The sequence below is a fragment of the Silurus meridionalis genome, chromosome 17 (genome assembly GCF_014805685.1).
Source record: "Silurus meridionalis isolate SWU-2019-XX chromosome 17, ASM1480568v1, whole genome shotgun sequence".
Classification (NCBI taxonomy): Eukaryota; Metazoa; Chordata; class Actinopteri; order Siluriformes; family Siluridae; genus Silurus; species Silurus meridionalis.
In genome coordinates, this window is record NC_060900.1 from 22,652,325 (window position 1) to 22,679,732 (window position 27,408).

At 39.7% G+C, this 27,408-nt stretch overlaps 1 protein-coding gene across 1 annotated transcript in view; it reads right to left on the reverse strand.

Annotated features, from left to right (window-relative positions):
* Window positions 1-27,408, reverse strand: part of med27 (mediator complex subunit 27) — a 74,867-nt gene that overhangs the window by 29,175 nt on the left and 18,284 nt on the right. Inside the window, exons 3-4 of the mRNA XM_046872137.1 lie at window positions 23,555-23,685; window positions 1,839-1,932 (exon numbers count right to left, since the gene is read on the reverse strand). Coding sequence (XP_046728093.1) covers window positions 1,839-1,932; window positions 23,555-23,685 — 225 coding nt within the window. The remainder of the gene's footprint in view (window positions 1-1,838; window positions 1,933-23,554; window positions 23,686-27,408) is intronic.

The following is a 27,408-nucleotide window of genomic DNA, read 5'->3' on the forward strand; positions in this document are numbered from 1 at the left end:
GCGGGCATTATGTTTTTTTAAACACGCTAATTAGGGAGCACAAAGCGATGCAGATGAGCGAGGAGGGGATGCTCATGTTCCAAGCTTTGTAGTGATCTGTGGCATGGCCCCTGTGGTGGGGAAGCTGACACTCGAGCGACCCTCCCCCGTGTGGCCCAGTGTGCCAGCCTGCCAACTAGGCCATCTGGAAGAGTGTGTCCTGTGGGCGTGAGCTGTTGAGGTCCCATAGCTGGGGAAGGGGTATTTGTAGTCGTTCGTGAGTTTACTTGCCAAGATTTCGCGCTCTCTTTCTCTTATCTCTTCGTTCTTTCGCCATTTCTGTGCCAAAAACATGATCTTATTGGTTAGACAGAGATACTGCACTGTAGGAGACAATCCTGAAGCTGAGGCAGATGATAGATGTTGATTTGAGAGTCTTGGCTCTCAGTGTTGCTTGATCAGATATGCTTAAAAAAAAGAAAGAAACTGGCGCACACAATGAAAGGTTGTAAAGCCGTGACAGATTTCCAGGCTGTGCCTCCAGGTTATGGTGATTCTGGGCTTGTCTTTGGTGTTAGCTGTTACTATTAAATTCAATGTGATCTATCATTGTAGAAAACGAGTTTTTTTACGTTTATGAGGACAGACAGAGGACGAAGCACTTAATAGCGAAACTGTTTCCAACAACAAGGGCACTAAGCCTCAAACCGGCTTCTTCAACAAGGGCATAAATAAGATGGGACAAGACAAAAGGAAGCACTTGAAGCTTTGAGTAACAATCAGACTAACGATCAAAAAGAGACAAGAATTACTGATCCAAAAGTGTCAGGCTAGAATTCTTGAAAATACTGTCCAAAGAACACCAAATATCAAAAATCCTCATCATTGGGGGCAAACAATATGAGAACAATACTGTCAGTTGATAAATTATGACTGATATTCAAAGTCAATATAAGGGTAATAAAAGAAGGGCAGTCAATCGATTGAAAAATGTAATCGCGAATTAATCGCACATTTGTATCGGTTCTAAATGCGCCCTTAATAAAAACTTTTACTTTTTAAATACTTTAATCTACACGCTCATGGACAAATATGGATGCTTTATGCAAATCGATGTGTATTATTAGTGAAACCAAACTCCAAACAAACCTTTGTTATGTTTCCACACGGAAGGTTTTAATCGCCGGATGTGCGCATCACGGCGGGTTTTGGCGCTTGATTTGAGACTTGGCGCATCAGTAAAACTCATTTTTTCAATAAAGTTTGTTAAACATTTCTTTTTTTAATACATTCTAGAATTTTTTTTTTTTTATATTCTAAATTCCAAAGCTTTTTTGTTGGAAAGCAATATTTTCCAAGATCTTTGATCTTTCTGGTTGGTCCGTGGCATTATTAATCTTCCAGCACAGCACTGTAGTTCAGCATTCCCATTCAGATCAGAAGGTGAGAAGAGCTGGTGGGAAAATTACTTTAATAAACGTGATTTTAGGAAGGAAGTGGAACATTTAGCAGATGCTTCACAGCATAATATACAGTAACTCTAAAAGGATAAATAGTACAATACACCATGCCTCAACACAATAAACTGTATGAATGAAAATTAAATAAAAAAATTGCTGAGCTGCAGGAAGAATACACCACTTTGGACTATGATGACACCTTTTGGAGTGGAAATGTGATTTCACCATAACCCGCATGCCATGTTTTGTTCTTATGTAACGTGTCCTCAAACCAAAGCCTAGTCGTGGAAGTCTTCCAAAGGTGAAAGTCATTAGCAAAAATGTTTACGTCTCGCATGCCCTACGGTTTGGAAAAAAAAGTGCACATCACTAGAGGCAGGATTTTGAACAAACGCTCACCAGTAGCACAGCCGATGTCCCATTGGGTCGGAAGAGCTCGATGGACATGTCCGGAAACATGCGGCCAATCCGAGAGATCACGTCGTCCACGTACCTGTCGAGGAAGGTCACAAAGGCGATTCATATTCACATCCACGTTTAGAAAGCTGCTGAACATTCAGTGAGTGCTTAAAAAGAAAAAAAAAAGTCATGATTGCTGCAGTTAGCCAGTCGATGCCTTTTTATTAAGGTAACAATATTGAAAAAGCTGTGCTTTGGCCAATTCAATACTATTGACATGTTTGTGTCAAACCGGTAATGTATTCCTGGACCCCACCCTGACTCATCAGATTTATCCACAGCCTGAGACTTCGACTCTTTACACCACAGTAACTTACAGTAAAGACTGTTGATTAATCTGCGTGGGAACGTGAGGGGGGTGTTTAACTCAGACCCTCTGCACAGGGGGGAAATGACCACTCCGATGGTTAGAATTTGGGAATCCATCAGCAAGCGCAGATTCTTACAATATCTCAGTGCTCCAATGCTGAGACAAACAAGCAGGATGCACAAATAGGGTTAGACAAAAACGATGTTGAATTCTCAACTCTGATTGGTCAGGGGGTGTTGGATTTTTTTATAGGAGAAAGTAGTTCAGACTGCAGTTTTTCACTCATTGCAAGGTACAGGAAGTCCCCGACTTACGACGGAGATGCGTTCCGATGAGCCCGTCGTAACTTAAAAATATCGCGAGTCGAGATATGGCTTGGCCTACCCAGAAGTCTTAAAAAAATTTCAGTACATAATTTAGCAAAACAGAGCAATTTACAGTACTGTATGATATCAACAATACAGTAGAACTTTGTACTATTAAGATTCCCCGCTACATGACAAGCTTTTTATGGCAGCTAAGGGAACAAATGTTTATAGTTAATATAATAAATGAACAAAGTAAAAAATATGTAAAAAATTGGCATTTCCTTTATATATCTTTAAATATGGCATTTCGAATAAGGATTATGGAGGGACTATGTTGTCTGCAAGCCACTGCACCTCAATGAACCAGATCAGGGTTTTGCTTTTCAGCATTCCTACTGGTTTCACCAAGTCAAATTTAAGAATTTTAAAGACCTTTTTAAGACCATAAATTTTTTATTTAAGGCCTATCTCACATCAAAAACACACATACAAATACATTGTTAAGAACTGGCCTTAACCAGGCCCTAAATTAATTTTTCAAGCCAAGTATAGCTAAACTTACACTTCCCCATAGCTAAAAAATAAAAAGCGTTTTTACGTCTGTGGTACGACCTGAGATTCGTGCCAGTAACTGAAAGCTGACCGGAGTTGCATGATGGTCTCCTTTGCAGTTGTAATATAGCGAATTATATAGAGAAAGATCTACAACACCATGGAAACAAACAAACAAGCATTCTAAATTACTGCATACGCATTTCAGTGAGCATTAGAGGTAGGGTTAACACGGACATCGGGAAAATAGACTTGTTTTACAGCAAATGGAAGACTTTTTCAGTTGTTTGCTCACTGGATATATATAGATGTATGCATATTATGCATATGCTTTATAGGAGGATGCTGTCAAAAGTACATTCCATCTTGAACAACTCCTCCGACCCGCTATGTATAACACTGGTCAGTCTGAGAAGTACGTTCATTGACAGACTTATACAGCCACGATGCACCACAGGAAATCATTTCTGCCTGTGACCATCCAACTCCTCCCCCTAAGTGTTTGTTTGGTTATTCAGCTTTAACGTCATGTTAGCTTCGGGGCTTTAAACATGACAGACATGGGTTATCGTCAAATCCATTACATTTAAATGAATATATAGGAAAAAACCTAAAACACCTTCACGTGTTTGCATCATGAAAAAGTTCAATTGTTTCCAAGCACTATCGTAAATGTTACAGTCCAACAAGATGTGTGTTTGATTGTCAAGGGAACTTGACCCCCTAAGTGTTAAGCAGCTGCTCCATGATACACTTATAGATTTTCAAGCCACACATATTATACCAATATCATGGACAATTTCTGTACAAATTTTGTACATCTTAATAAGCATATTTTATCTGAAATTTCTGATATTTTACTTTAATCGTTGGATCAACAAAGTATTTTTCCGATGCTGATATTCTATGCGGTGTTTTGTAGCACTGCTATCTGCACTTTCATCTGCTTCCTTGCTATCGTTACATAACGTTGTAGTCACGCTACGTTTTTTTCTTTTCGCTAAAGTAGTACGGGATTCGCTGTAGTCATGTGACGACACTATTCCGCTACGTTGACTGCGATAGCCATTACAACTCGCTACAACTAATTTGCTCTGAAGACGTTCCCGGACATTAAAAGTAACTATAACCGGATATAAAGCACAATGTCATTTTTTTAATGACTTAAAAAAAAAAAAGGAATGCCGTTATAAGGAAACGATCCGTTTCAGTGATGGTATGCCGCTGTAATATTTCCCTGTGTTTTATTCAGGGCATAAAGATACAACTTGGCTGTTTACTCTAAAGAAATGATATCTTCGCTGTTTACACACAACTTTTTCATTAAAGCCTGAACACGATGCCAGCAAGCAAAAAGTTTAATAACACGACCGCTGATAGGAAACAAGCAGGAGATTCTTGTAATAAAAACAAGAAGCCTCGGTTCGGCGGCGGACTGTAAAGCGGGGGGAATTTCTCGCCGAACGCCTGGCTCACCTTCAGTGTTTAAAGGAGAATATGCATTATTTGAAACCGCTGCCAGAGACGTCCAGCTCGCTCGTTAGACTTCAGAAGGCTCGGGGTTGGACAACCGAAGCCTTCGAGCCATCCCTCGAGTCAGCAGAAGCGCAAGTGAGAAGAGTCGCCCTCCTTGTATTGGCGGGTCAATGCTAATAAGGGTTTAATGAAAATCTCCCTTGCCATCAGCTATCAATAGACTTGAGGGACTGGCCTCATGCACAAAAAAAAAAAAAAAGAAATTCATTACACGAGTGCCAGGGAGAGGTTGGCGAGGGGAAGAGGATTAGTTGCAGAAGTCATTTGAAAGTTATGAAAGTGCATGTTGTGTATATTCCAGTTAGAACGGAACAGGAATCCGAGGTCAGACGCCTCCCTGACTGCTCCGTTATTTCTTTTTTCTTATTTTCCGGGAAGCACAGAATAAAACATTTTACATTTCTTTTTTTATTTGTCATTGTGCGTATCACATATAGTCGGTCAAAAGTCTGGAAACATGTTTTATCGTTTTTGAGATGCATACAATTATGTAGTTTGTATGCACAAACTAGTTCAAAGGCAACACCACACAGGAATTGGACAGTAAACGAGTTCTGTGGAACAGAAAAAAGACAAGATGTTAGCAGATTGCCCTCACCCCCACAGTCAAACATGGACGTGGAAGCTTCACGGTTTGAGGTTGTATTGGAGCAGGGAAGGTTCTTATTCCGGGTGAAAGAAATACTGAACCGACATGGCTAGCATTCGATATTTCAACGCCATGGACTGAGGCTCATTGAAACCGACTTCGCCATACAACAAAACAATGACCTGAAGCATACATCCAATCTCTGGAAGCGTTCATTAGTGAGTGAACAGTCGGCTGGAGTGTTCTTTATATTGGAGTGGCCTGCCCAGTCACTGCATCTAAATCTTAAGGCTTTTCTCTGGGATGAACTGGATCACAAGTTCAGAAAGAAATCTCCAACTAGTGAGGAAGTTTTACGAGAGGCATGGCAAAGTATTTCAGCTGAATGTTTGAAGAAACTAACTGTCCACATGCCAAGAGTGTGTGACTGTTTTTCATGCTAAGGAAGGATTTTTGGAAATAAAGTTTAACATCTGTACATTTATATATTTGTTTGGTCAATCTACATACTGTTAAATGACCTGATTGTTTTACATATAAACAAAAGTAACACACATATCTCAAAAATAAAAGACTAGGAGTTTACACATTTTTTTGACAGGCGCAGCATGTGATGTAACGCACAGATTTTTCTTACTCACGCGTCCCACAGTGCAACAAAAGGGGTTCATCCAGGCCTTACACAGACCAGTTTCATCCAGGCCTTACACAGACCAGTTTCATCCAGGCCTTACTCAGACCAGTTTCATCCAGACCAAAAGCAATGAGAAAAATCAAACAAATAAACCAACAAACCAACCAACCAAACAAACTAGCCAACAACAAACCAACCAACCAAAAAAACAAAACAAATAAACAAACCAAACCACTAACAAATCAACAACAAATTAAGATGCTGACTTAAAGGGCAATACAGCACACTCAGAGGAAGAGAGTGCTTTCTGCCCTCTTCCACATTGAGGAGTGATTTGCTAGATCTGTCATGATTGACAGAAAGAGTGAGTATGCCGTTCCTCATAGCCAGACAGAACAGGTACATTTTTTGCTCTCTTGGACTTCTAGCTAAGGATGGCTGTAGCATTGCTCAAATTGAAATCTGATCTCCATTGAACAGAGCGAAGGCTTTCTGGGACGTCATCTTTTCCAACCAACTTGGATGATCTTTTACCACCTGACCGCTATGACCTGAGCACTTTCCCCACTACACCCTGGTTGTTGACTTTATTCTGAAAATAATATTCCGCTTAGGAAATGTACAGCACAACTGCAGCCAGCCTTTCAAAAGTGGTGGAATATTCTGCGCTTTTGACTGATTATTGGCAATAGCGAAGCTTAAGGTAATCGAATGGGGTGTGCAATTACATCTCAATTGGCGGCGTGAAGGGGAGCCGAGCCAGCTACAAGACAAGACTTGCTTTAATATCCCGCTGCTTCATCAGTCTCAGGTGTGAAATCTACTCAATCTTCATGCGTCTTTGGTTCATGTGAAGCATATTGGACGAGGGGGTGTGTACACCGCTTGTGATCTGCGCTAGGCTGCAACACTCAAAATCTGCCTCGTCTTCTTCATTTTTTCTTCCCTCCTTCCAAGGCTTCTGTTTAGCACTTCATGTCCATCCTGTTCCTTCAGGCACCGCCACAGGCCTTTTAATTAGCATTGTTTTAATTGCCTGCTAATCACCAGCCTATTCTTTGTGTCATTACACACATACACACATAACACACACACACACACACACTTAGGAGGCTGGGTTTAACCTGAGAGCAAAAGCAACATGAGGAGCAGGAGATCTAAGAAGGGTTGTTCCATGAATAAGCAAATAAAGGACGACAATTCAAACCAGAAAAGCAAGGAACGAAAAAAAAAAAAAAAAAAAAAAAATTGGCAAAACAACCAGACAAGCTTTGCTAAACTGTGGGTGAATCTAAAATGCCAGCAAATTATAACTTGGCTCGTGTACATAAGATCTTTCCAGCTCATATACCAGTCCATGAATTTTACTGTTGCTGAAGTAACGCTTTAAAAATCACATAGGCAATAACTCAGAAAATTACTCAGACATCATCATCGATGCACAAAAAGGGCATTTTGTGATGGGCGACACATAAAAACCATTTCAAGTGCTATTCTCGCAATTTGTAGCTAATCAGCAAACCATCACCTCAGATTCCTCAGACCAATCCAATTGAGCATGTGGTCCAATGTTTCTTCTCTAGATCCTACCTCCAAGAAGCTCCTATTTACTTTTTAAGGGGGAAAAATGGATGAAAAACCCTGAAATCATGGTTTCGTCTTATATGTGCTTATATGTGTATGAGACGTAAAGAAACGTCAATTCCCACCATGGTTATTGCATTGTATCATTTGTTTAACTTCATAGCTTCTTAGACTCTATACAGTTATATATATTAGGAATGGTAAGATTCACTGGTTGGCATCGGCATAAAAGCTAACGATGTGATGCATCGATTGAAAAAAATCAAAGAAATCAGATTAATTCATATATAATTATTAGTAGCTGCGCTATATTTTTAGCATTTAGAAAGTGACCAATCATTTGTGACCGATAATATATATAAAGGTTTCTAATCGCTAAACTGTTTCTCGAGCGCGTTCTCTCAGCACCACTGTTGCTCTGTGAATATCACGTATCACAGCGATACGGAGGCCGGGGCGTGTCCCGAGAGTCAAACGGAATACAGATTGACATGGCAGAGGTAGAGCTGCATCTGTCTGGAGACGCAACAGGGAAAGAACCTCTGGTTTTATTAAATCTTTTTTTTAAATCTCTACAAAAGACTGTTTTGTGAAAGGGCCATGCGTTAGAAGTCAGTGAAGTAAATTTATGATTTGCTGTCTGTCTGAAGCAAAGGAACTATTTGTACCACATTGAATTGCATAGTATCGGATTTTTCATCGTAATGCACTGAATCGAATCGAAATCGTATCGCATGGCCTTTGGGATAGGGTTGAAGTGTATCGCGACGCATCGGTAGCTGCTTCATATGTATCTATAACGTATTGTAGGTTATGCATCAAGATGCGAATCGCATCGGGTCTCAGTTATTAAGAGACGCATCCCTAATATATATAGGTAATAGGTATGTGTATGTAATAGGTAATATGAAGGAATACTGAATTTCTAACAGTATGTATATTGATGCATGGCAGCGTATCAAATGTTTGTGATATGATGTTTTTTGTTTTAGCGCTAATCCCACTGTTGTATCTGGGGGTGGAGATTGGGAAGCTGGACGTTGCAAGCCTACGAGCGACAACAGTAGTGGCTGCTACACACCCACAAGCTGCAAACTACGAGCGGGCGCAAGCCAATTACCGCCTGCTAGTGTGAAACATGATATTACACTGACACATATACGGTGAGCAAAGGCACGAGAGGTATTTAACTATCCATATGCAGCACTCTGCACCAAACAACCAAACTCATGGTTGTGGTCAGGAAGGGTCTGCTCATTTCTATTTGTCTTTTGTCATCAGGACGAGAGCAACTTTTCCCCCGATGCTGATTTAATATGCGGCTACATGTATTGTTTCATGTTGCCCAAGTGCTCCCACATCACACCATTGCTGCATTCTCTTCACTTCCTATAGCTGCCCACATCAATACAAAGCCAAAAATGGATCAGTGTCCACCTACCTGAAGACAGTAAGGAAACCGTTGCGTGAGCACGACTTTAACCGCCGTCCCTCAAGACATGAGTCAAGACTTTCTTCTCGCTGCCTGTCTGAACAGCTGAGTCACCAAGTTCAAAAGACGAGTGGAGACCCGCCCCTGCAAAACGCTTATCTACCGCTAAAGCTGCATCATTGATGAAACAACCATCACTGGCAACTACCGTTTCTGAGTATGTTGGAAAAAAGACATATCAGGGCATGCTGTTATAAGAAAAACAAGCTTTACATCACAGCCCAGTTCCAGCCACATTTAACCATTATTTTCTGTTTATATAAATTATTATTATTTTTTTTTTAATAAAAACGCATTTAGCCCCGAACCCAACGACGCGATTAGAGCGACAACATCAAACCACCACCATCAAATGTCAAGCAACTTAGAAACTTAAGTTATGTCATAAACAAAATGAACGCTACAGATTGTTTTTGTTTGCTGCTAGCTACCATTAACGTAAAAACATGGTTTGGATCGATCACAAAAAAACCCCGTCTTTTTCTTATGGACGTCAGTTTTTGATTGTCGTACAGTCTGAAGTTATGGCGATTGAGCTCCTACAGTGTGACATGGGGATCAAGTTCGTACACTCCCAAAGCAACAATCGCAAAGGACCATTGAAAATTGATCATTATTGTAAAGATTGTAGAAAACTGGATGTGAAAGTTGGGATCACAAGCAGTTGCATATTCCTGGGAGAAAGCAAAGAATGTTCAGAAGGGTTACTTTCCGGTTTGGAGAATCGACCCAAACAGGCAACTAAAAAGACAAAAACAACTAAACAAATCGCAAAAAAAAATAAAAAATATATAAATGGCGATACACTAATAGAAAGAAGTTGACCATGAGAAAGATGGGTATATTATGCTAATTTGTGACAACCAGAATACTCCTTCTCCTAATAGAATGTTTATTTTTATTTACTAGATGAATACAAATAACAAGACAAATAAATAGATACATACTTTTATATATATATATATATATATATATATATATATATATATACACTCACCGGCCACTTTATTGGGTACACCTAAGGTACAAGGTCCAACTGCTCGTTAACGCAAATTTCGAATCAGCCAATCACATGGCAGCAACTCAATGCATTTAGGCATGTAGACATGGTCAAGAAGATCTGCTGTAGTTGAAACCGAGCGTCAGAATGGGGAAGAAAGGTGATTTAAGTGACTTTGAAGGTGGCATGGTTGTTGGTGCCAGACGGGCTGGTCTGAGTATTTCAGAAACTGCTGATCTACTGGGATTTTCACGCACAATCATCTCTAGGGTTTACAGAGAATGGTCCGAAAAAGAGAAAATATCCAGTGAGCGGCAGTTCTGTGGGCGCAAATGCCTTGTTGATGCCAGAGGTCAGAGGAGAATGGCCAGACTGGTTCGAGCTGATAAAAAGGCAACAGTAACTTAAATAACCACTCGCTACAACCGAGGTCTGCAGAAGAGCATCTCTGAACGCACAACACGTCGAACCTTGAGGCGGATGGGCTACAGCAGCAGAAGACCACACCGGGTGCCACTCCTGACAGCTACGAACAGGAAACTGAGGCTACAATTCGCACAGGCTCACCAAAATTGGACAATAGAAGATTGGAAAAACGTTGCCTGGTCTGATGAGTCTCGATTTCTGCTGCGACATTCGGATGGTAGGGTCAGAATTTGGCGTCAACAACATGAAAGCATGGATCCATCCTGCCTTGTATCAACGGTTCAGGCTGTTGGTGGTGGTGTAATGGGGTGGGGGATATTTTCTTGGCACACTTTGGGCCTATTAGTACCAATTGAGCATTGTGTCAAAGCCACAGCCTTCCTGAGTGTTGTTGCTGACCATGTCATCCCTTTATGACCACAGTGTACCCATCTTCTGATGGCTACTTCCAGCAGGATAACGCGCCATGTCAAAAAGCGAGAATCATCTCAGACTGGTTTCTTGAACATGACAATGAGTTCACAGTACTCAAATGGCCTCCACAGTCACCAGATCTCAATCCAATAGAGCACCTTTGGGATGTAGTGGAACGAGAGATTCGCATCATGGATGTGCAGCCGACAAATCTGCAGCAACTGCGTGATGCTTTCATGTCAATATGGACCAAAATCTCTGAGGAATGTTTCCGTAAATATAGCGCTCTCATTTTGCCACAGGGAATTTCCATGGCTGCAGGGATTCATGCTCATTCAGCTACAAGAGCATTGTTCCAGTTTGTCCCTTAGGTGTTCAATGGAGTTGAGCTAAGGGGTCTGTGCAGAACACCTAACTTCTTGCTTGCTTTGCACACAAAGGCATAGTCATCCTTGAAGTCTGGGGGTCTCAGTTCCAGTGTAAATACTCTACAGCTCTATGTCTCCAATTGTCTGGTAAACGTTTGCAAAAGAACCACATATGGATGTGATGCTTGACATGATCTTTCATTTTTGACTTGAGCAATCTTTAATTTACACAAAATGCCCCTAATGTCAGGCTCCTAAGACCTGCCTAATGAACAAATCTTTTAGACAAATAACAGTAAGGGGTGTTTTAAAAAAAAAAAAAAAAAAAAAAAAAAATTTCCATGATTATCTGGGGGTCGTAATTTGCTCAAAAGAGATGACCCTACCCTGTTATTACTTAAGATTTCTTTAAATATTATGAAAACTAGAGATAACTAATGGTTGATTGCTAGAAACATTAGCAAAAATCTATAACCACTTCATATTCCAGCTTCCGGACTGCTGTTATTACGAGAGCGGCCTCTAGAGGCGAATCACTCATGCCACGTGCCGTTTGTATTTTACGTGAGATTGTGCGCTGCACGGCGAGCGCCGAAAGGTATATTTCTAATTTATGAATTAAATAATATATATATATATTATATTTTATAATACAAAATTATATTAATGTTTTCATTTATTTAGTTGATTTCTTTTAGCACATTTTCATGATTCAGTACAGTTTTTCTTTTTTTGGTAATAAAATGTTTGGTACTATTTTACATGGTGTATGATTATTTTTTTAATCGGTTGATTAATCGATTATCGGCAAGTACGATCCGAACTAGATATCGGTATCTGTAAAATCATCAACCATCGGTCGACCTCTAATGAGACCCCTGGTGGTCTGGGGTTCTTTAATACCCCTGTCTTTACTCCAGAGCTGTGAAAACGCTACGGCCAGACGGGTCTCGGTGAACGGCCTGGAACGAAAATCGCTGCAGCTGATAAGTTGATTTGAGGCTGTCGTGTAAGGTGCGCTGACGAAATCGTCCCGATGGAACGAGCCGAAAGGAACGAAGCTTCTCTCTGACCAGCAGCCTGAGCCCTTCCTTTTATCTGACATGCAATCTAAATGCAAAGTTAATGAGAGCTTGGTAGCGACAGGCATCGGGGAGGATCCGTTAGGCAGTTTAAAAGAATCCACTGTGGACATAGTCGCGAATGTTAATGCTCCAGATTATCTTCTCTGGCCGCGAGGATGATGAAACCTTTTGCACAAAATTACAACTGCACACAGTGTTTAATTTATACAAAAAAATCAATAATAAAAAAACAAAAACAACAACTAAAAAGACTTCAGGGTGAGACGCCGGTACCGAAACCGTTGTCTAGTTTAAAAAAAAAAAGGAAAGAAGAGAAAACATTCCAGACTTTGCACTTTGTTCTTCATCGTATAACAGGGCAACATATTCCGCACTGTATGATTAATGCTACAAAGTCATCAAATAGCCCTTTCTTGTGCCTGTGTGAGAGGCTGCCATGAATGCTGATGGATGGCGGAGGGGGAGGCTGTGGTGGGCTTGGGGGAGCTGCCTTCATCTCTCGCTCTAATCAGAGATCACCAGCAACTGAAATTTTCATATCGTTCCAGCTGTGGATATTCGTGCTGCATTGCAGCACTGAAATTAGATCCCCGTTTCATCACAAGACGGCAAACAAATTCTTATTAGGTTCTACTTAAATACAAAGAGTGGACTGTGTCATAACTTGCCTTTCTGAGTGCGTTTCATGGAACATAACATTAGTCTGGGATTTCGGTTTGTTCCATTAGTCTAGATCAGCACGCTTAAAGAAAACCCTTAATATAATAACGTGATATAGTGTGCAATAGGGATATAATCCACAGCAGAGTGGTGTGATCTGACCTGGCCCAAAGTGGCGTTACAGTTTCCACCACAAAAATAGTTTTTTCCAAAATGTAAGTGCATCTTGAAGTCTTTTATTACTCTTATACCTTAGATAATTCATATTTTACAAAATATTTTTTTACAACGTGCAGTGAAATGCTTTGATCGCATGTCCGTGACATAGAAATAGAATAAAAATAAATAAAAAAATATATATTTATATATATTTATACACACACACACACACAGAGAGAGAGAGAGAGAGAGAGAGAGCGAGAGAGAGCGAGAGAGAGAGACTTTTTCCCCCCCCTCAGAACAACTTTGGACCAATCAGTCTAACTAATGTTCAATTGGGATTGGATAGATTTTCAGGCTAATTACACTTCCCCGACCCATGTGCCGTTAAAATGTGCTGAGTGGATTTACTGCTACAAGTCGAAATCATGCATATTTATTTATCCCATTATAAACTATAACTGCTGTCCAAATAGCTGCTGGTAGTCTGTCTGCGTGAGAGGCTTGGCTCCCTCTGTGTCAGATTAGCTGATTAAATGCTGCCCAATTCTGTTCAGAGGATTAATAACTACACAGAAGGAAAACACAAGCGTACGTAATCGCTCAGCGCTTCCTCGGGACCTGAATCTCACAAGCGGTGCCGGTGTAATAAGATTCAGGCTTCCTGCGAGTTTAGATTTTATAACAGCAACTCGGTCCTTGAAAATCAGAGCGCTGCTGCTGCAACACATCAGGGCTCAGCTTTAATTGTTGAGGGGTGTTATTCTTTATGAGATAAACACCATAACTGTACTAAAACGACGTCCAACTAACACCACTTGCTTTGTTAGCGACTCTCAGATCTCATGTTTTATCCCACTGTTACATCATATTGTAGAAAATGATGAACACAAAAGATTCATACGCTGGTCACATGAAAATGTGTGTTGAATATTTGTGCTATATGTCTCAATTCTGACTTTTGAGACTGTTTAACGAGGTGCTGAAATAAAAGGAATTGTATTTTATTAACAGACACTGTCGTTAAAGCCTGTGTAAAGTACATTAGTTTCAGTGTAGACTGCGGCTTATAGACAGGTGCGGCTTATTTATGTTCAAAATAAAAATCTTAGTCAAATTCAGCGGGTGCGGCTTATATATGGGTGCGCTTAATAGTCCGGAAATTACGGTAATAAAAAAAAAATTTTCATTGACATTTTTTCTTTTTGTTAGTAACAAAAGTTAGATGTTACAGGATGCAGAAAAACTAGTTCATGCTTTTGTTACAGCTAGATTAGACTACTGTACTGCTTTACAGTGCATAAATAAGCTTCAGTTAGTTCAGAATGCAGCAGAGTCCTCACTAGATCTAGAAAATAGGACCATCACCCCTGTTTTAGTCTACACTGCTCCCAATCAAATCTCCCATTAATTATCCCATTAGTACACTGAATCAGGACTACAGTTGCTCATCTGATCATCACTGCACACCTCAACATCGTCTAGCTGTAATAAATGGACATTGAGTGCCACCCAGATGAGGATGGGTTCCTCTAGAGTCTGGTTCCTACAGTATCAAGGTTTTCTCCATCTCGGCGAGATTTTCCTTGCCGGTCGCCACCGGCTCGCTCATTATGGACAAACTTACACTTAAGAACATTCATTTTATTACTGCTTTAACTGTTTAAAGCTGCTTTGAGACAATGTTTATTGTTAAAAGTGCTATACAAATAAAAATTATTAAAAATATAATATTTTCTTTTATAATATTTCATTTAGCCTATTTGCTGTAATGGACAGAAAATATTTTTTTCATTATTTCACTTAATTTGGTAAAGTGAAACAAAACTGTAATGTAGTTGAGACTTGGCTTGAAAGACTTTAGCTGTGCATTAACTAATAAAAAAAAGCATGTCTGTCACCCAATCAGAATCAAGTATTAAACAGAGCTGTGGTATAGTGTTATAATCCCCTGTCTCATGTGTTCATCATGTACTCTGGATATCAGCTCAGTCTTTGGGGTTCTCTACATGAATGGTTAATTAAATTCATTATGTTTCCTCGAGATGTAAATATTGGCTTTGCGGATTTCACGGTCTTCCATGTGCACAGCGCAAAACCTGAAAATCCACAAAACCCATATTGAAGTTTTAAGTATGGACTTTTGCATGCGGTCATCTGTGTTCCTTAACAAATTGAGAAGGAAGAGTAATCTAAGAAAAAACAGCTTCATAAAGTTATTATTGCTTTAGTCGTGTGTCCGTCAGTCCGGTTCAATAAACTATTTAGGTTCTCAGTATTCATAAGACCCCCCATACCATCACACTGCTATGCTCCCTAAAAAGGCTTCCTGTACCTGCCCACATCAGATTCAAAACACTGATGCTCACATACAAAGCTCACATACAAAAACGGCCCAGCACCCATCTACCTCACTGCACTGATCTCACCCCACACTGCACCACACTCCCTCTGATGGATTGTTTGGTCCCACCATCTCTCAGGCCAGAAGGAAGGCATGCTTCAAGACCCTTGCAACTGAATCCCATTTCGGTGGTTAAGACGTTGAATTTTGGCCTTAGAAGGGCACGAGTTCGATCCCATCACCAATCTGCCACCGCCAGCAGACCCTTGAACCTCAACTGAACAATTGTTTAACAGATAATTGTAGGTCACTATAGATAAAGGTGTTTGCCAAATGCTGTACATGTAAAGTGGTGAATTTTGAACTGTATTGGAGTAAAAAGTCAACACGTGCACATGAAAATTCTTATTTCTTTGCATATCCCAGTGATACAGGAACGGTTCAGCCATGTTACAGCACCCCTTGACAAAAAAGGGTTAAGGGCCTTGTTTAAGGGTACAAGAGTGGCAGCTTGGCAATATCAATGGTTGAACCCCCAACTTTCCTACTAGTGCCCCAGAGCCTTAAACACTGAGCTACCTCCTCCCCTGGTTTTCATAAATCCCAGCTTGTTAGGAAGCTAGGGTCAGAGCACAGGGTCAGCCATGGTACAGCGTCCCCGGAGCAGAGCAGGTTAAGTGCCTTGGTCAAAAGCCCAAAAGTGGCAGCTTGGCAGTGCCGGGACTTGAACCTGCAATTCAAAGTTTCACAAGAAATTAAAGAAAAAGGAGCCATATTAGAAAAATTTAAAAATAAAAATACTTAATCATCTGCCACTGAGTATAACAAGTGAATAAATACTGACTTTAGATGTAACTGGAGGAATGGTGAAAGAAGTTTGCAATAGATTTTCGTATTTTTTTTTTACAAATTTTAAAAAGGAGCTCTAAATAAACAAATAAAAAAGTTTTAAAAATGCGCCATTCGTAGATGTAAAACAAAACTTGACTGTTCGAAGCCTGTACCTACCCTGTGTGTCCTTGTACCGGACACTGCAATCTAATAACTACTGTAGAGGACATACATTCATTTTTATATTTAAAAAATTATATATATTTAATTCCATATATTTTATATATATATGGAGTTAACAAAAACCCCTAAGTATTATAATCACAAAATATCCCATTATCACTCTTGCTCAGAACATTAACATTTAACTTTTGAGAAAACTGGCTGGCGATGCAGAATGGAAATGTATTACAGCTAAAAAACAAATAAAAAAAAATACATAACAGCAAACTGGAATGAAGGCATCGCTGCATAATTCATGCGCTTCTCCTTTTTAGAAATGGCAAATTCATCAGGACAATAGCACCTGACAGAGGAACCGCTCTGTCTCCGTTCACCTTCCCGAACTCGCCCTTTCCACGCCTTAAACATCAGCAAGTCTCCATCAGAGACCCACGATGCACTGCAGCATGGCAACTGTGGCAGGACTGAATGTACTTCCCGCAGATTTATCATGACAACTTGACTTTCCTGTGACCTTTAATGATATGTTCTTGCCAGACCAGAGGAAATACGGCGAGGGCGAGACGAGCAGAACAATCCTGACATTTCGAGTGATTATTTGTTCTGACATTAAGCCCAATCATAAGTTAAGGGGTCAGAGGGCAGATACCTTTTCATTTCCCTTTTTTTTGTTGATGGAATTAAATTTGCACCATAAACAATGGAACCAAACTTTTCAAGACATAAAGAACAATATACTGTGAGGAAGGTGATAAACACCCTGCAGTTGAGAAACAATGAACTGGCAACATGGTTTTTAAATATTCTTCTTATTTAAAGTTTACTTTTGTTTCCCTGACCAGGAAGTAGACAATGTTGGTGAGCATTCTAAATTATTTACTGGTTCATTTATGAAGTACTGAGTTGCATGCAGTGGTGGACGAAGTGAACAAACTATGTACTTGAGTCAAAAGAAGAGATACACTAGATCAAATATTACTCAAGTAAATGTGCTTGTTTTAAACTTTCACTTCAGTAAAAGTACAAAAGTATTCGCCTTTAAATGTACTTTAGTGTCCAAAGTACTTTGATTTATTATGACTATAATGTTCCTATTATCAATTTTGTCACGAGATTCAATCAACTCAGTTTATGTAAAAAGACTCTAATGTGCCTCTTAGCACACAATCTATTAATAGAATGATATTAATGAGTCAAACACTAATTGATATCTATTCAAATTAACATGAGCCCAAAACTTTTTCAAATGCAGCAACCCACTGCTTTACCACAGTTGGAATCTCGCGCCCTCGGTTTATCGTGGAATTGCGTTTGCCACATAACTAATTAGTTTGGCTGATTTTCCCGGTCTCTTGGGGATAGCACTATAGACCAAAAAACTTATAGGGAATTGTTTTTATGGAGTTTTATGTTAAAATAATTTAAAATAAATTAATAAAAATGAAATGTATTCATAAAAATATAATTATCAATGTGAAAGTGAAATGTTAATACAGTAGAGTATTGTAAACATAAAATAGCATTTTTGGGGTGGCGTCTGTTTATCGTGATGGGTTTTGAAACGTAACCACTGCGATAAACGGGGGATTACTGTACTTCCAAAAAAATGTAAATAATGTGTGCAAATAAGGCCATGGGTGTTGTGGCAGGTTCGAGTCAGCAGTTTCTCCCATCATTTATTCCTCTTTAAATGTTCTGCTTGCTGTTGATCTGATGCTGAACTCTATGTTGGTGATAAATAGAATAGATAGAATAGAATAGAATAGCCTTTATTTGTCACATATACATTACAGCACAGTGAAATTTGTTCTTCGCATATCCCAGCTTGCTTAGAAGCTGGGGTCAGAGCGCAGGGTCGGGCCATGATACGGCACCCCTGGAGCATAGAGGGTTAAGGGCCTTGCTCAAGGGCCCAAGAGTGGAAGCTTGGCGATAGCGGGGCTTGAACCCCCGACCTTCCGATCGGTAACCCAGCGCCTTAAACGCTGGAGCTACCACTCCCCACCATAGATACCACCAAGCGACAATCAAAAGTTTAAAACGGAGCATGCGCTTTACCCTGATTAATGGAAAGTTTGCATCCACTCACAAATAAAAAAGAACGACTGTTTTTGCTAAATGAAGTGGAATAAAAAGTACGATATTTGACTTCGAAATGTAGCGAAGTAAAAGTAATAGTCTCCCAAAATAAAAATACTTCAGGAAAAGTACAAATACGTAAAAAAGCTACTTGAGTACAGTAACGAATTACATTTACTTCATTACAGTCCACCACTGTTTGGATGGGACAATCCAGAGCGACTTAAACTCATTTTTAAACTAATGACCTTCTGATTCAGTGCTTTAACCACTCAGCTAACACTCCCCAAGTAAGTCAAATACACTACTATGTACAAACACTATAAATACACAGAGAACTGCATCCAGAATAGTGTAGAGTCCTTCATTGACGATTCGTTCATTTTGACCGAGTTTTTTATGTGACTCAGAAGAACGAGTAGTCTCGGAGTGATTCATGCATTTTTTTTTACTGGACGCGCATCGGCAAAGCATCGCTAAATCTCTGTAGGTTATGTCCAGGAAACTGAATTTAGTTCTCTTCTAGTCGTTCATTTATCATGAATTCAGTGCAATATACAGGAAACAGAACTGAGTAGTTCATTTCATGAGTCCTCTGGTCACATGACTCCTTTATACTCTATGAAGGCGATTAAAAGATTAAAGGAACAAAATTAACTAAATGACTCAAAAGAAAAAAAAAGAAAAAAAAAGAACTTGGTTTATTTGATTAACGAGATCCAAAGAATCTAGGGTTAGTCACTAAAATGATCAGATTTTCCCATCACTAATCCAGAACGCTCTCAAAAATCTACTTCCGTCAGCGGTCGATCCGAATCTCACCTGCCTACCAGAGTGAATTACTGGGGAAACCCCACCCCTTACAAAAGTTTCATTTCAGGATGGGTCAAAAAACAAAAGAAAAAACAAAACAAAATAAAAAACGTTCAAAAGTGCATTAGAAAACTTATTGGCACATTCAAAAACAACGATTATCAATAAACAAACGATTAATGTTGGTTATTTGAAGACTCAGCTTTTTTTTTACCTGATCGTTTCAGAGTGTTTTTATATTTCTGTTTGTTTCATGAAAAGCATTATTCAATAGAACTTTTGGCACAAACTGAGGTCAATAGCATGACGTTTTAGTTTGGGCTCTGTATGTTTATGTTCGCTAATTGGCTAGTGAGATTTGGATGGACAGCATCCAGAAGTAGAGACATCTGGAGTGTGTTCTGGATGCGGTTCTCTAAACAGCTGTACTGTTTGTACTTTGTAGTCGAATTTAGTATATTACAATGTAATTAATATTCATATAATAATATAATGAAATTAAATAACGAACAGTTGAAGACATTTTTTGCCACCAAATTCATCCATTTCAGTTGCAGTGTTTTTCTTCTTCTTTTTGAAAAGTTACATTTAAGTAACACTTTTTCCACTGAATGGAGATTTCCGAGTTCTGAAAGCCGAACCAAATGCATCACGTCCACGCACCCCGAACCCCCCAAACACAGAGCATTATTTTTATGAGGCCACTCTCCTGAGTGCTTCCTTACTGTGTGGCCTTCACATACAGCCCAAAAAAAAAAAAGCAGCACCTGGCACCAACTGCGCTCTCTTGCCAATTTCTCCATCTTCTCTTCATTTGCTTGCTGCTTTCATCTCCAGCTGGAGAACCGTGCTTTTTTCTTCTCTCATCCTCCTTGTTTCCACTCTTACGAGCCTCTTATCAAAGCGCACCATCTATGACCCCTCCAGTACACAGCAGAAACAATGAAGTACTTTTCTCAGCTGGCATATGCACATCAGCCAACAAAAACAGGAGCGACTCTGTGGAGCAAGAACATGCCCGAGAGCCTTCCAGTGATTCCCCTTTAAGTCCCTTATAGCTATTAAGGACAAAGTACTACTTAAAACAAGTAGAAATCAAACAAACACACTATTATACACTGATAATTCTTAAGCATTTTTACCAGCGGTGTAACGGTGCACATATTCGTACCAGACCGTTTCGGTACAGGGTTTCCGGTTTGGTGGACGTGTATCAAATACAATCCTTTTAACTTTAGTTAAAATCGGAGTTCCCCTAACGAACATGTGGCGGGCCGCAAGTTTGTTTGGTCTCCGCCTTATAATTTGAGCGCAGTGTCATTTTTTTTTGTTTGTTTTATTATTAAACTTAAAAACATACACAGCAATACCAGGGCTATAAAAAAGAAACTAGAGTTGGAGCAGTGTCACCATGTTTCCAATTATTTAATTACATTTAATCAATTTAATTTGTGACAATTTAATTGATTACTCAATTTTAACCAATTGCCTAAGGAATGAAGAAGAAGTGTGCTGGTACCGATCTTCAAGAATAAGGGAGATGTGCAGACCTGCAGTAACTACTGGAGAATAAAGTTGATCAGTCACACCATGAAGTTATGGAAAAGAGTAGTGGAAGCCAGGCTGAGAGAAGAGTTGACCATCTGTGAGCAACAGTATGGTTTCATGCCGAGGAAGAGCACCACAGACGCATTATTTGCTTTGAGAATGTTGATGGAAAAGTATAGAGAAGGTCAGAAGGAGTTGCATTGCGTATTTGTGGATTTGGAGAAAGCGTATGACAGGGTGCCGAGAGAGGAGTTGTGGTATTTGTATCAGGAAGTCTGGTGTGTCAGAGAAGTATGTGAGGGTGGTGCAGGACATGTATGAGGACAGTGTGACAGCAGTAAAGTGTGCAGTAGGAACGACAGACTGGTTCAAGGTTAAGGTCGGACTGCATCAAGGATCGGCCCTGAGCCCTTTCCTGTTTGCACTGGTGATGGACAAGGTCAGACAGGAGTCTCCATGGACTATGATGTTTGTGGATGATATTGTGATTTTTGGTGAGAGTAGGGAGCAGGTTGAGAAGAGCCTGGAGAGGTGGAGGTACATGCTGGAGAGAAGGGGAATGAAAGTCAGTAGGAGTAAGAGAGTTTGTGTGTTTGAATGAGAGGGATGGCAGTGGAGTGGTGCGGTTACAGGGAGAAGAGGTGGAGAAGGTGGAGGAGTTCAGGTACCTGGGATCAACTGTGCAATGTAATGGAGAGTGTGTTAGAGAAGTGAAGAAAAGAGTGCAGGCAGGGTGGAGTGGGTGGAGAAGAGTGACAGGGGTGATTTGTGATAGAAGAGTATCTGCAAGAGTGAAAGGGAAAGTTTATAGGACTGTGGTGAGACCTGCGATGTTGTACGGTTTAGAGGCAGTGGTATTGAGTAAAAGACAGGAGGTGGAGCTGGAGGTAGCAGAGCTGAAGAGGTTGAGATTTTCGTTGAGAGTGACGATGGACAGGATTACAAACAAGTTTATTAGCGGGAAAGTGCATGTAGGACGTGAGGAAGTCGCGACTGAGATGGTTTGGACATGTGCAGAGGAGGGACACGGGGTATATCGGTAGGAGATTGCTGAGGATGGAGCCACCAGGAAGGAGGAAAAGAGGAAGGCAAATGAGGAGGTTTATGGATGTGGTGAGGGAAGACATGCAGGTAGCTGGGGTAAAAATGGCAGATGTACAGGACAGGGGGGTATGGAAACGAATGATTCACTGTGGCGACCCCTAATGGGAAAAGCCGAAAGAAGAAGACCACCCAATTTTAACCAATATAATAAAAGTGTATTGCATCAATCTGATTTTTAAATTTTATTTTATTTTTTTATAAAAAATACAGTTGCATGAGATTTAACCAAGCGAGCATTTTAATTAAAATTGTTTTAAAAGTGTAAACTGTTATTCACAAATGTTAGTGCTAATAAACTGCAGTACCGGCTACGAACCGAACCGTGACTTAAAAACTGAGCTACATACCGAATCACACTATATAGACACTTCGATATAGTGTGTATCTTAGTGTACATATTTAAGAGAGAACACTCTCAAGCATGACAACAAGATATTTAAAACTGGTAGTGCGAACATAGTGATCCCTGTCTACAAATATCAGGGTGCAAACACCTTTTGCAAGTTGTTGCGGTAGAATTTTCTAGAAAACCCAAGACATCTGGTTTTGCCCCGATCGAATCTTGCTTTGCTCGCATGCCTACAAAGATCATGCTGTGTAACGAACAAGTTTTAAAAAATGCGGTGGTAGAAACAGTCAGTCTGCCTCAAGACGTCTCCAACCTTGCTAGCCATGTGCGATTTCCTCACGCGCTGAATGTCACGCTTGGATCAAGTTGTTAGAAGGTTGCGTGCCATAGCAAAATGGATAGAAGCCTAATCGATTCACTTGCGATCGGATACCAGCTGTCCAAAAGTCTGAGGTGCTCACATGCCGCAATCAGAAGGGAAATTTGAAATGGTAAATTTACCATTTTTTATATATATATATACACACTGTAAAATAATATGATTGACACCTCCAATTTTAAGAAAGTTGGGACACTGTGCAAAATGTAAATAAAAACGGAATACAACCATTTGCAAATCTTACAAATCCAGATTCGATTCACAATAAAACTAAAAACATGAAATATTTAAATTGAGGTCGTTTTAAGAAAAGGAAAAAAAAAAGAAACTGACATTTTGTACTTGAAGTTTTGGGAGAGGAATGTTGTCCCATGTGTCTGATTCTAGCTGGTAATCAATTCTGAATTCCTGTTAGTGTATTTTTCGTTTCACGATGCCACAAAAAAAAAAAAAAAAAAGGATTTCTGGATGGAAGCACCTGCTCTATAATCTATAAAAATTAATTAAAAAAATGGGTGCTCTAAAACTTGTATATACCATCCAGCATTTAAGAAAGCCTTTCTAAATATGCAAGTAGACCATTTAACAGGTACTAATGCCCTCCTATAACATCAGAGATGCTGCTTTTAGAACTGAGCACTCATAACAAGCCAGATGATCCCTCTCCTCTTTAGTCTGGAGGACAGTGTCCATGGTTTCCAAAAATAAATTGTACTTTTTCTGCACACCTTTTTTGAGAGACGTGTTGCAGCCATCAAATTCAATATTACCTTCTTTTTCCTTAAGATGGTACATTTGCTAAAATTAAACAAAATATGGGTTTATGAGATTGGCAAAATCATTGCACATCACGAACTTCAAGAGCAGCTTTTTAGCAGTGAATGTGTAGCTGGTAGAGTTGGAACTCACTGAATGGGCAGTACAAGGGTACTAGGCTGGACCTTTGGTCTCCTCTTCGCCGATGCTCCAATCTGATTGGCCGAGCGCTTGAGCGACTGCTGGTTTAACAGACTGGATGCCAAACCTGCATGATACTGTAACTGGAAGAAGCAAAAAGACAATAGAGTCAGGATGAGATTTCTGACAGAATATATTGTGAAAAGACATTGAAAACAGAGCACTGCTTTGAGTCACTGATATCCCGGTGCATCACCTTGGGACAAACACAGAACAAATAAAGACTCCTGTAACATAATACAAATATAATAATAATATTACATACATAATGGTATGTCATTTTTAAAGGTGGAAGGTCATAGTAGTACTTTCAGGATTTTCATATTGCATCCATAGAAGTCAAGAAAGCATAGTTAAGAGCATAATAAGAGGCTCATGTATGAGAAAGAGGGCAGAGAGCAATAACTTCCCCAGTGGGTTCACAGTGTGTGTCTACTTAGTGTTTTGAATAGTTCCACATATTGAACTTCACTTTCCCTGGTAAGAAGTCATGTGACAGAAGAATCTAGCTTGGATTTCTCTGTTTGAGATTCACATGTTCTCTCTGGGTCTCCTTCGGGTTTACAACCTCTCAAAAACAAAGGTACTACAGGTAACTCCAGGTGTGTGTGTGTGTGTGTGTGTGTGTGTGCAGATATCTGGAAATGGGCATCCTGTATTAAGCCCAGAGAATAAGCAGTGATCTGAATCTACCCAAATCACCAGGATAACGTGGTGCTAAAGATGAATAAAAGAATGATGTAATGTGGTAAGTTTTGATACAGTGATTATGATGATATTCAGTACAAACGATCATTCAAACACTACTGGCCCACTTTTTGCTTTTTAGCTTCTTTCTATTCCTCTTCCAGCTGAGTCTAACAGGGTGATCACAGCGTTTTCGGCTTTGATGTTGCGTCTGCTCTCTCCGAAGGCCGTCGGCAACGTTCTCGCTCAAGTGACGAAACCGCGTGAAAGCTATCAGCTCTCCGGAACACACAGGTGTAACGCTGTGTCACTCGGCTGTCAGGAGTTATGCTGATGGATGTGACAGGAGTGCTGGACGCCAACCATCTGTCAGTCGGGGCTCATGATCCAACACTGTATCCAGCTTCTGGAGTCATGATCCTACATCCGTAACCAGCCTTTTCTCACCAGGATCGGACCGGGGGTGGGGGGGTGAAACAAGCAACCCTAAATATGTTGTGTACATGGCGCAATTAAAAAAAAAAACCCAAGAGCTGGCAAGCGTTTACTGATGAAATAAATCATACAAATTGAGCGATGAACAACATGCAGGCTCACGTCGTAGGGGGAAGCAAGTGAGGTTTTGATCAAATCTCCCGTTTAGGGATTCGTCACTTCAGTACTCACGTAGACCGACGACTCATTAATTGCTATTAAAATATTCCTCCTATTGAGCTAATTAGCCGTTTTCGGAGGCTGCCGAGCGGCGTTCTGTAAGCGAGAAGCAGACGGCGCAGCACTCCCCCTCTTTTAATTTGGCGCGCCAAAGCCGCTGCGTTAACGGGATATTGTTTTAATTATGTACACCCTGTTTTCTCGGATAATGAGGCCTGTTTGGAAAGGCCCAGATCCTGCAAAATTGAATGCGGCGGATGAGGAGGAAGGCCGAGTGCAAAAAGAAATAAAAGGAAATAAGGAGAAATAGATATTTTTCAAACAAGATAATGAAGGAAAAAAACAGTGCAAAAATGGTGTACAATATTTTTTGGACAGGGAAAAAAGTTTTTCTTACAAATTAGACAATTATATAAAATAATTATATAATTTAACCAAGTGAAAAAAATAATGTTAAATTATACGAAATTTTTATTTATAGAATATATATATATTTTATCATTTATCTCAGTGTGTGTGTTTGTTTGCATGTGTGTATGTATGTATGTATGTATGTATATATATATATATATATATATATATATATATATATATATATATATATATATATATATATATATAGGTAATTTTTTTCCCTCTTGTTCTATACCATTTGTTTGAATTAAAGAAGATGATAATGTACATCTCATTGAGAACAGCTTGTCACTAATTAAATATCTATCCTCGTCTCGGCGGAAAGCAAACTGGAAAATGACAGCCCACGACTGGACAGCGGCCAGCCACATCTGTCATTAGCTCGCCTCTGTTGTGTTGTGTTGTCTTGTCTTTGGCGCGTGTTTCAGTCTCCTGCTACGAAGTTACATTCAATTAGAGTCGCGTCGCTTTCTTCAGTGCTTCAGCCCCACAGAGCCTTCAAAGATATAGATTTATCCAACTGAGATGGACCCCCACACACACACAGCCCCACTTCCCCCACTTTTAGCCCTCTCAGCCTCCACATCACACGCTCAGAAGATGGAACATCTGCCGGAGCATGAGCTACAAGAAGAATAAAAGAAGAAGGAGAGCACAACTGTAAAGGAGTTGGCAGAAGAAAAAAAAAAAATGACAAAAAGAGAGAGAAAAAGGGGAGGGGAAGAAAGGAAGGAAAAAGAAGAAAAACTGGACCATGGAGTAGGACAGAGGGATCACACAAAAGAAAGAGTGAGTTAAAGCTAGGAGGTGGAGGAGAGAGAAGGATGATCTGAGGAGGAAAAGGAGAAAGGAAGATAAAGAGAAAGAGAGAGCATTAATATAAAACAGAGAAACCACACAATCCAGAAATCAGAAGCTGTGTGTGTGTGTGTTTTTATGTTTGTATGTCTTAAGGGGTGCAACTTTCCCCATGAAATCATGAATATTGCAGATATAGATATATATATATATATATATAGCACTGATAATTCTACTAATTTATCCAATGAAACATGGCATCTTACAAAGATAATAAGATGACGGTCGGTGTGTGTGTGTGTGTGTGTAGTAGAGAGAGCAAAGTGGAATAGAAATTGTATTGAGGTCCAGCTAAAGATTAAAGCGAGGGATCAGAAGACTGAGAAGTCACCATGGACATCTTGACAGACAGACAGTTCCACTCTCAACCTCTGAAACCAGAGAACAGTCCACCCAGCACAACCTCTCACACAGCTCAATACAAAGCTGGACAGCCTCTGAGAGACGTACAGCCGAAATAAGCCCATATAACTCCTGTGGTGGATGGATTTCACCCAGTGGTGGCACCTGGAATATTTTAGCACAGGTGTTTTTTGGGTACAGTACCTGAACTACTTAGAGAAGGTGAAGCTAAAAATATCTGTACGAAAAGAAACAAACCTCACTGCTGACATGGAGGAAAAATAAAGGATTCTTCGATTCTGCTTCAAGGCATAAAATGAGAAACTCAGATTAACTTTTGCATATGCATTAATAAAAATATTCCTACTGTAAAAAAAAAATACTGATACACATACTGACTTTTGCATATGCATATACATTTATTTTTAAATGAATTTCATCAGTTGTTTTTGTATATATGGAAATCATTATAATTAAATGATCCAAAACAAAATAATTTCTTTTTTTCTACATATACAGATATTTTATTTATAAATGTAAGGTGAAGATCCAAAGATTTTACCTATATAAATATCACAGTGTGTTCACGTAACAATCATCAAAATCACAACATATTTAAAGTCGTCGTTTCTCACGGTCTCTTCTCGGAGATCAAATCTGATATTTCTGCAGGTCCTATGTGCACCGCCCCGCTTGAAGCCTGACCTGATTGGATTCTCTGGTTTACAAGGTGTGATTTGTAATGTATTCAAATGAATCATTTAAAAATGGATCATACTTGGGGGGCGTTTTTTTCCCCTGCATAGATACTCATAAGATTTCCATTATGAAGTTATAAATATCAAAGTTAT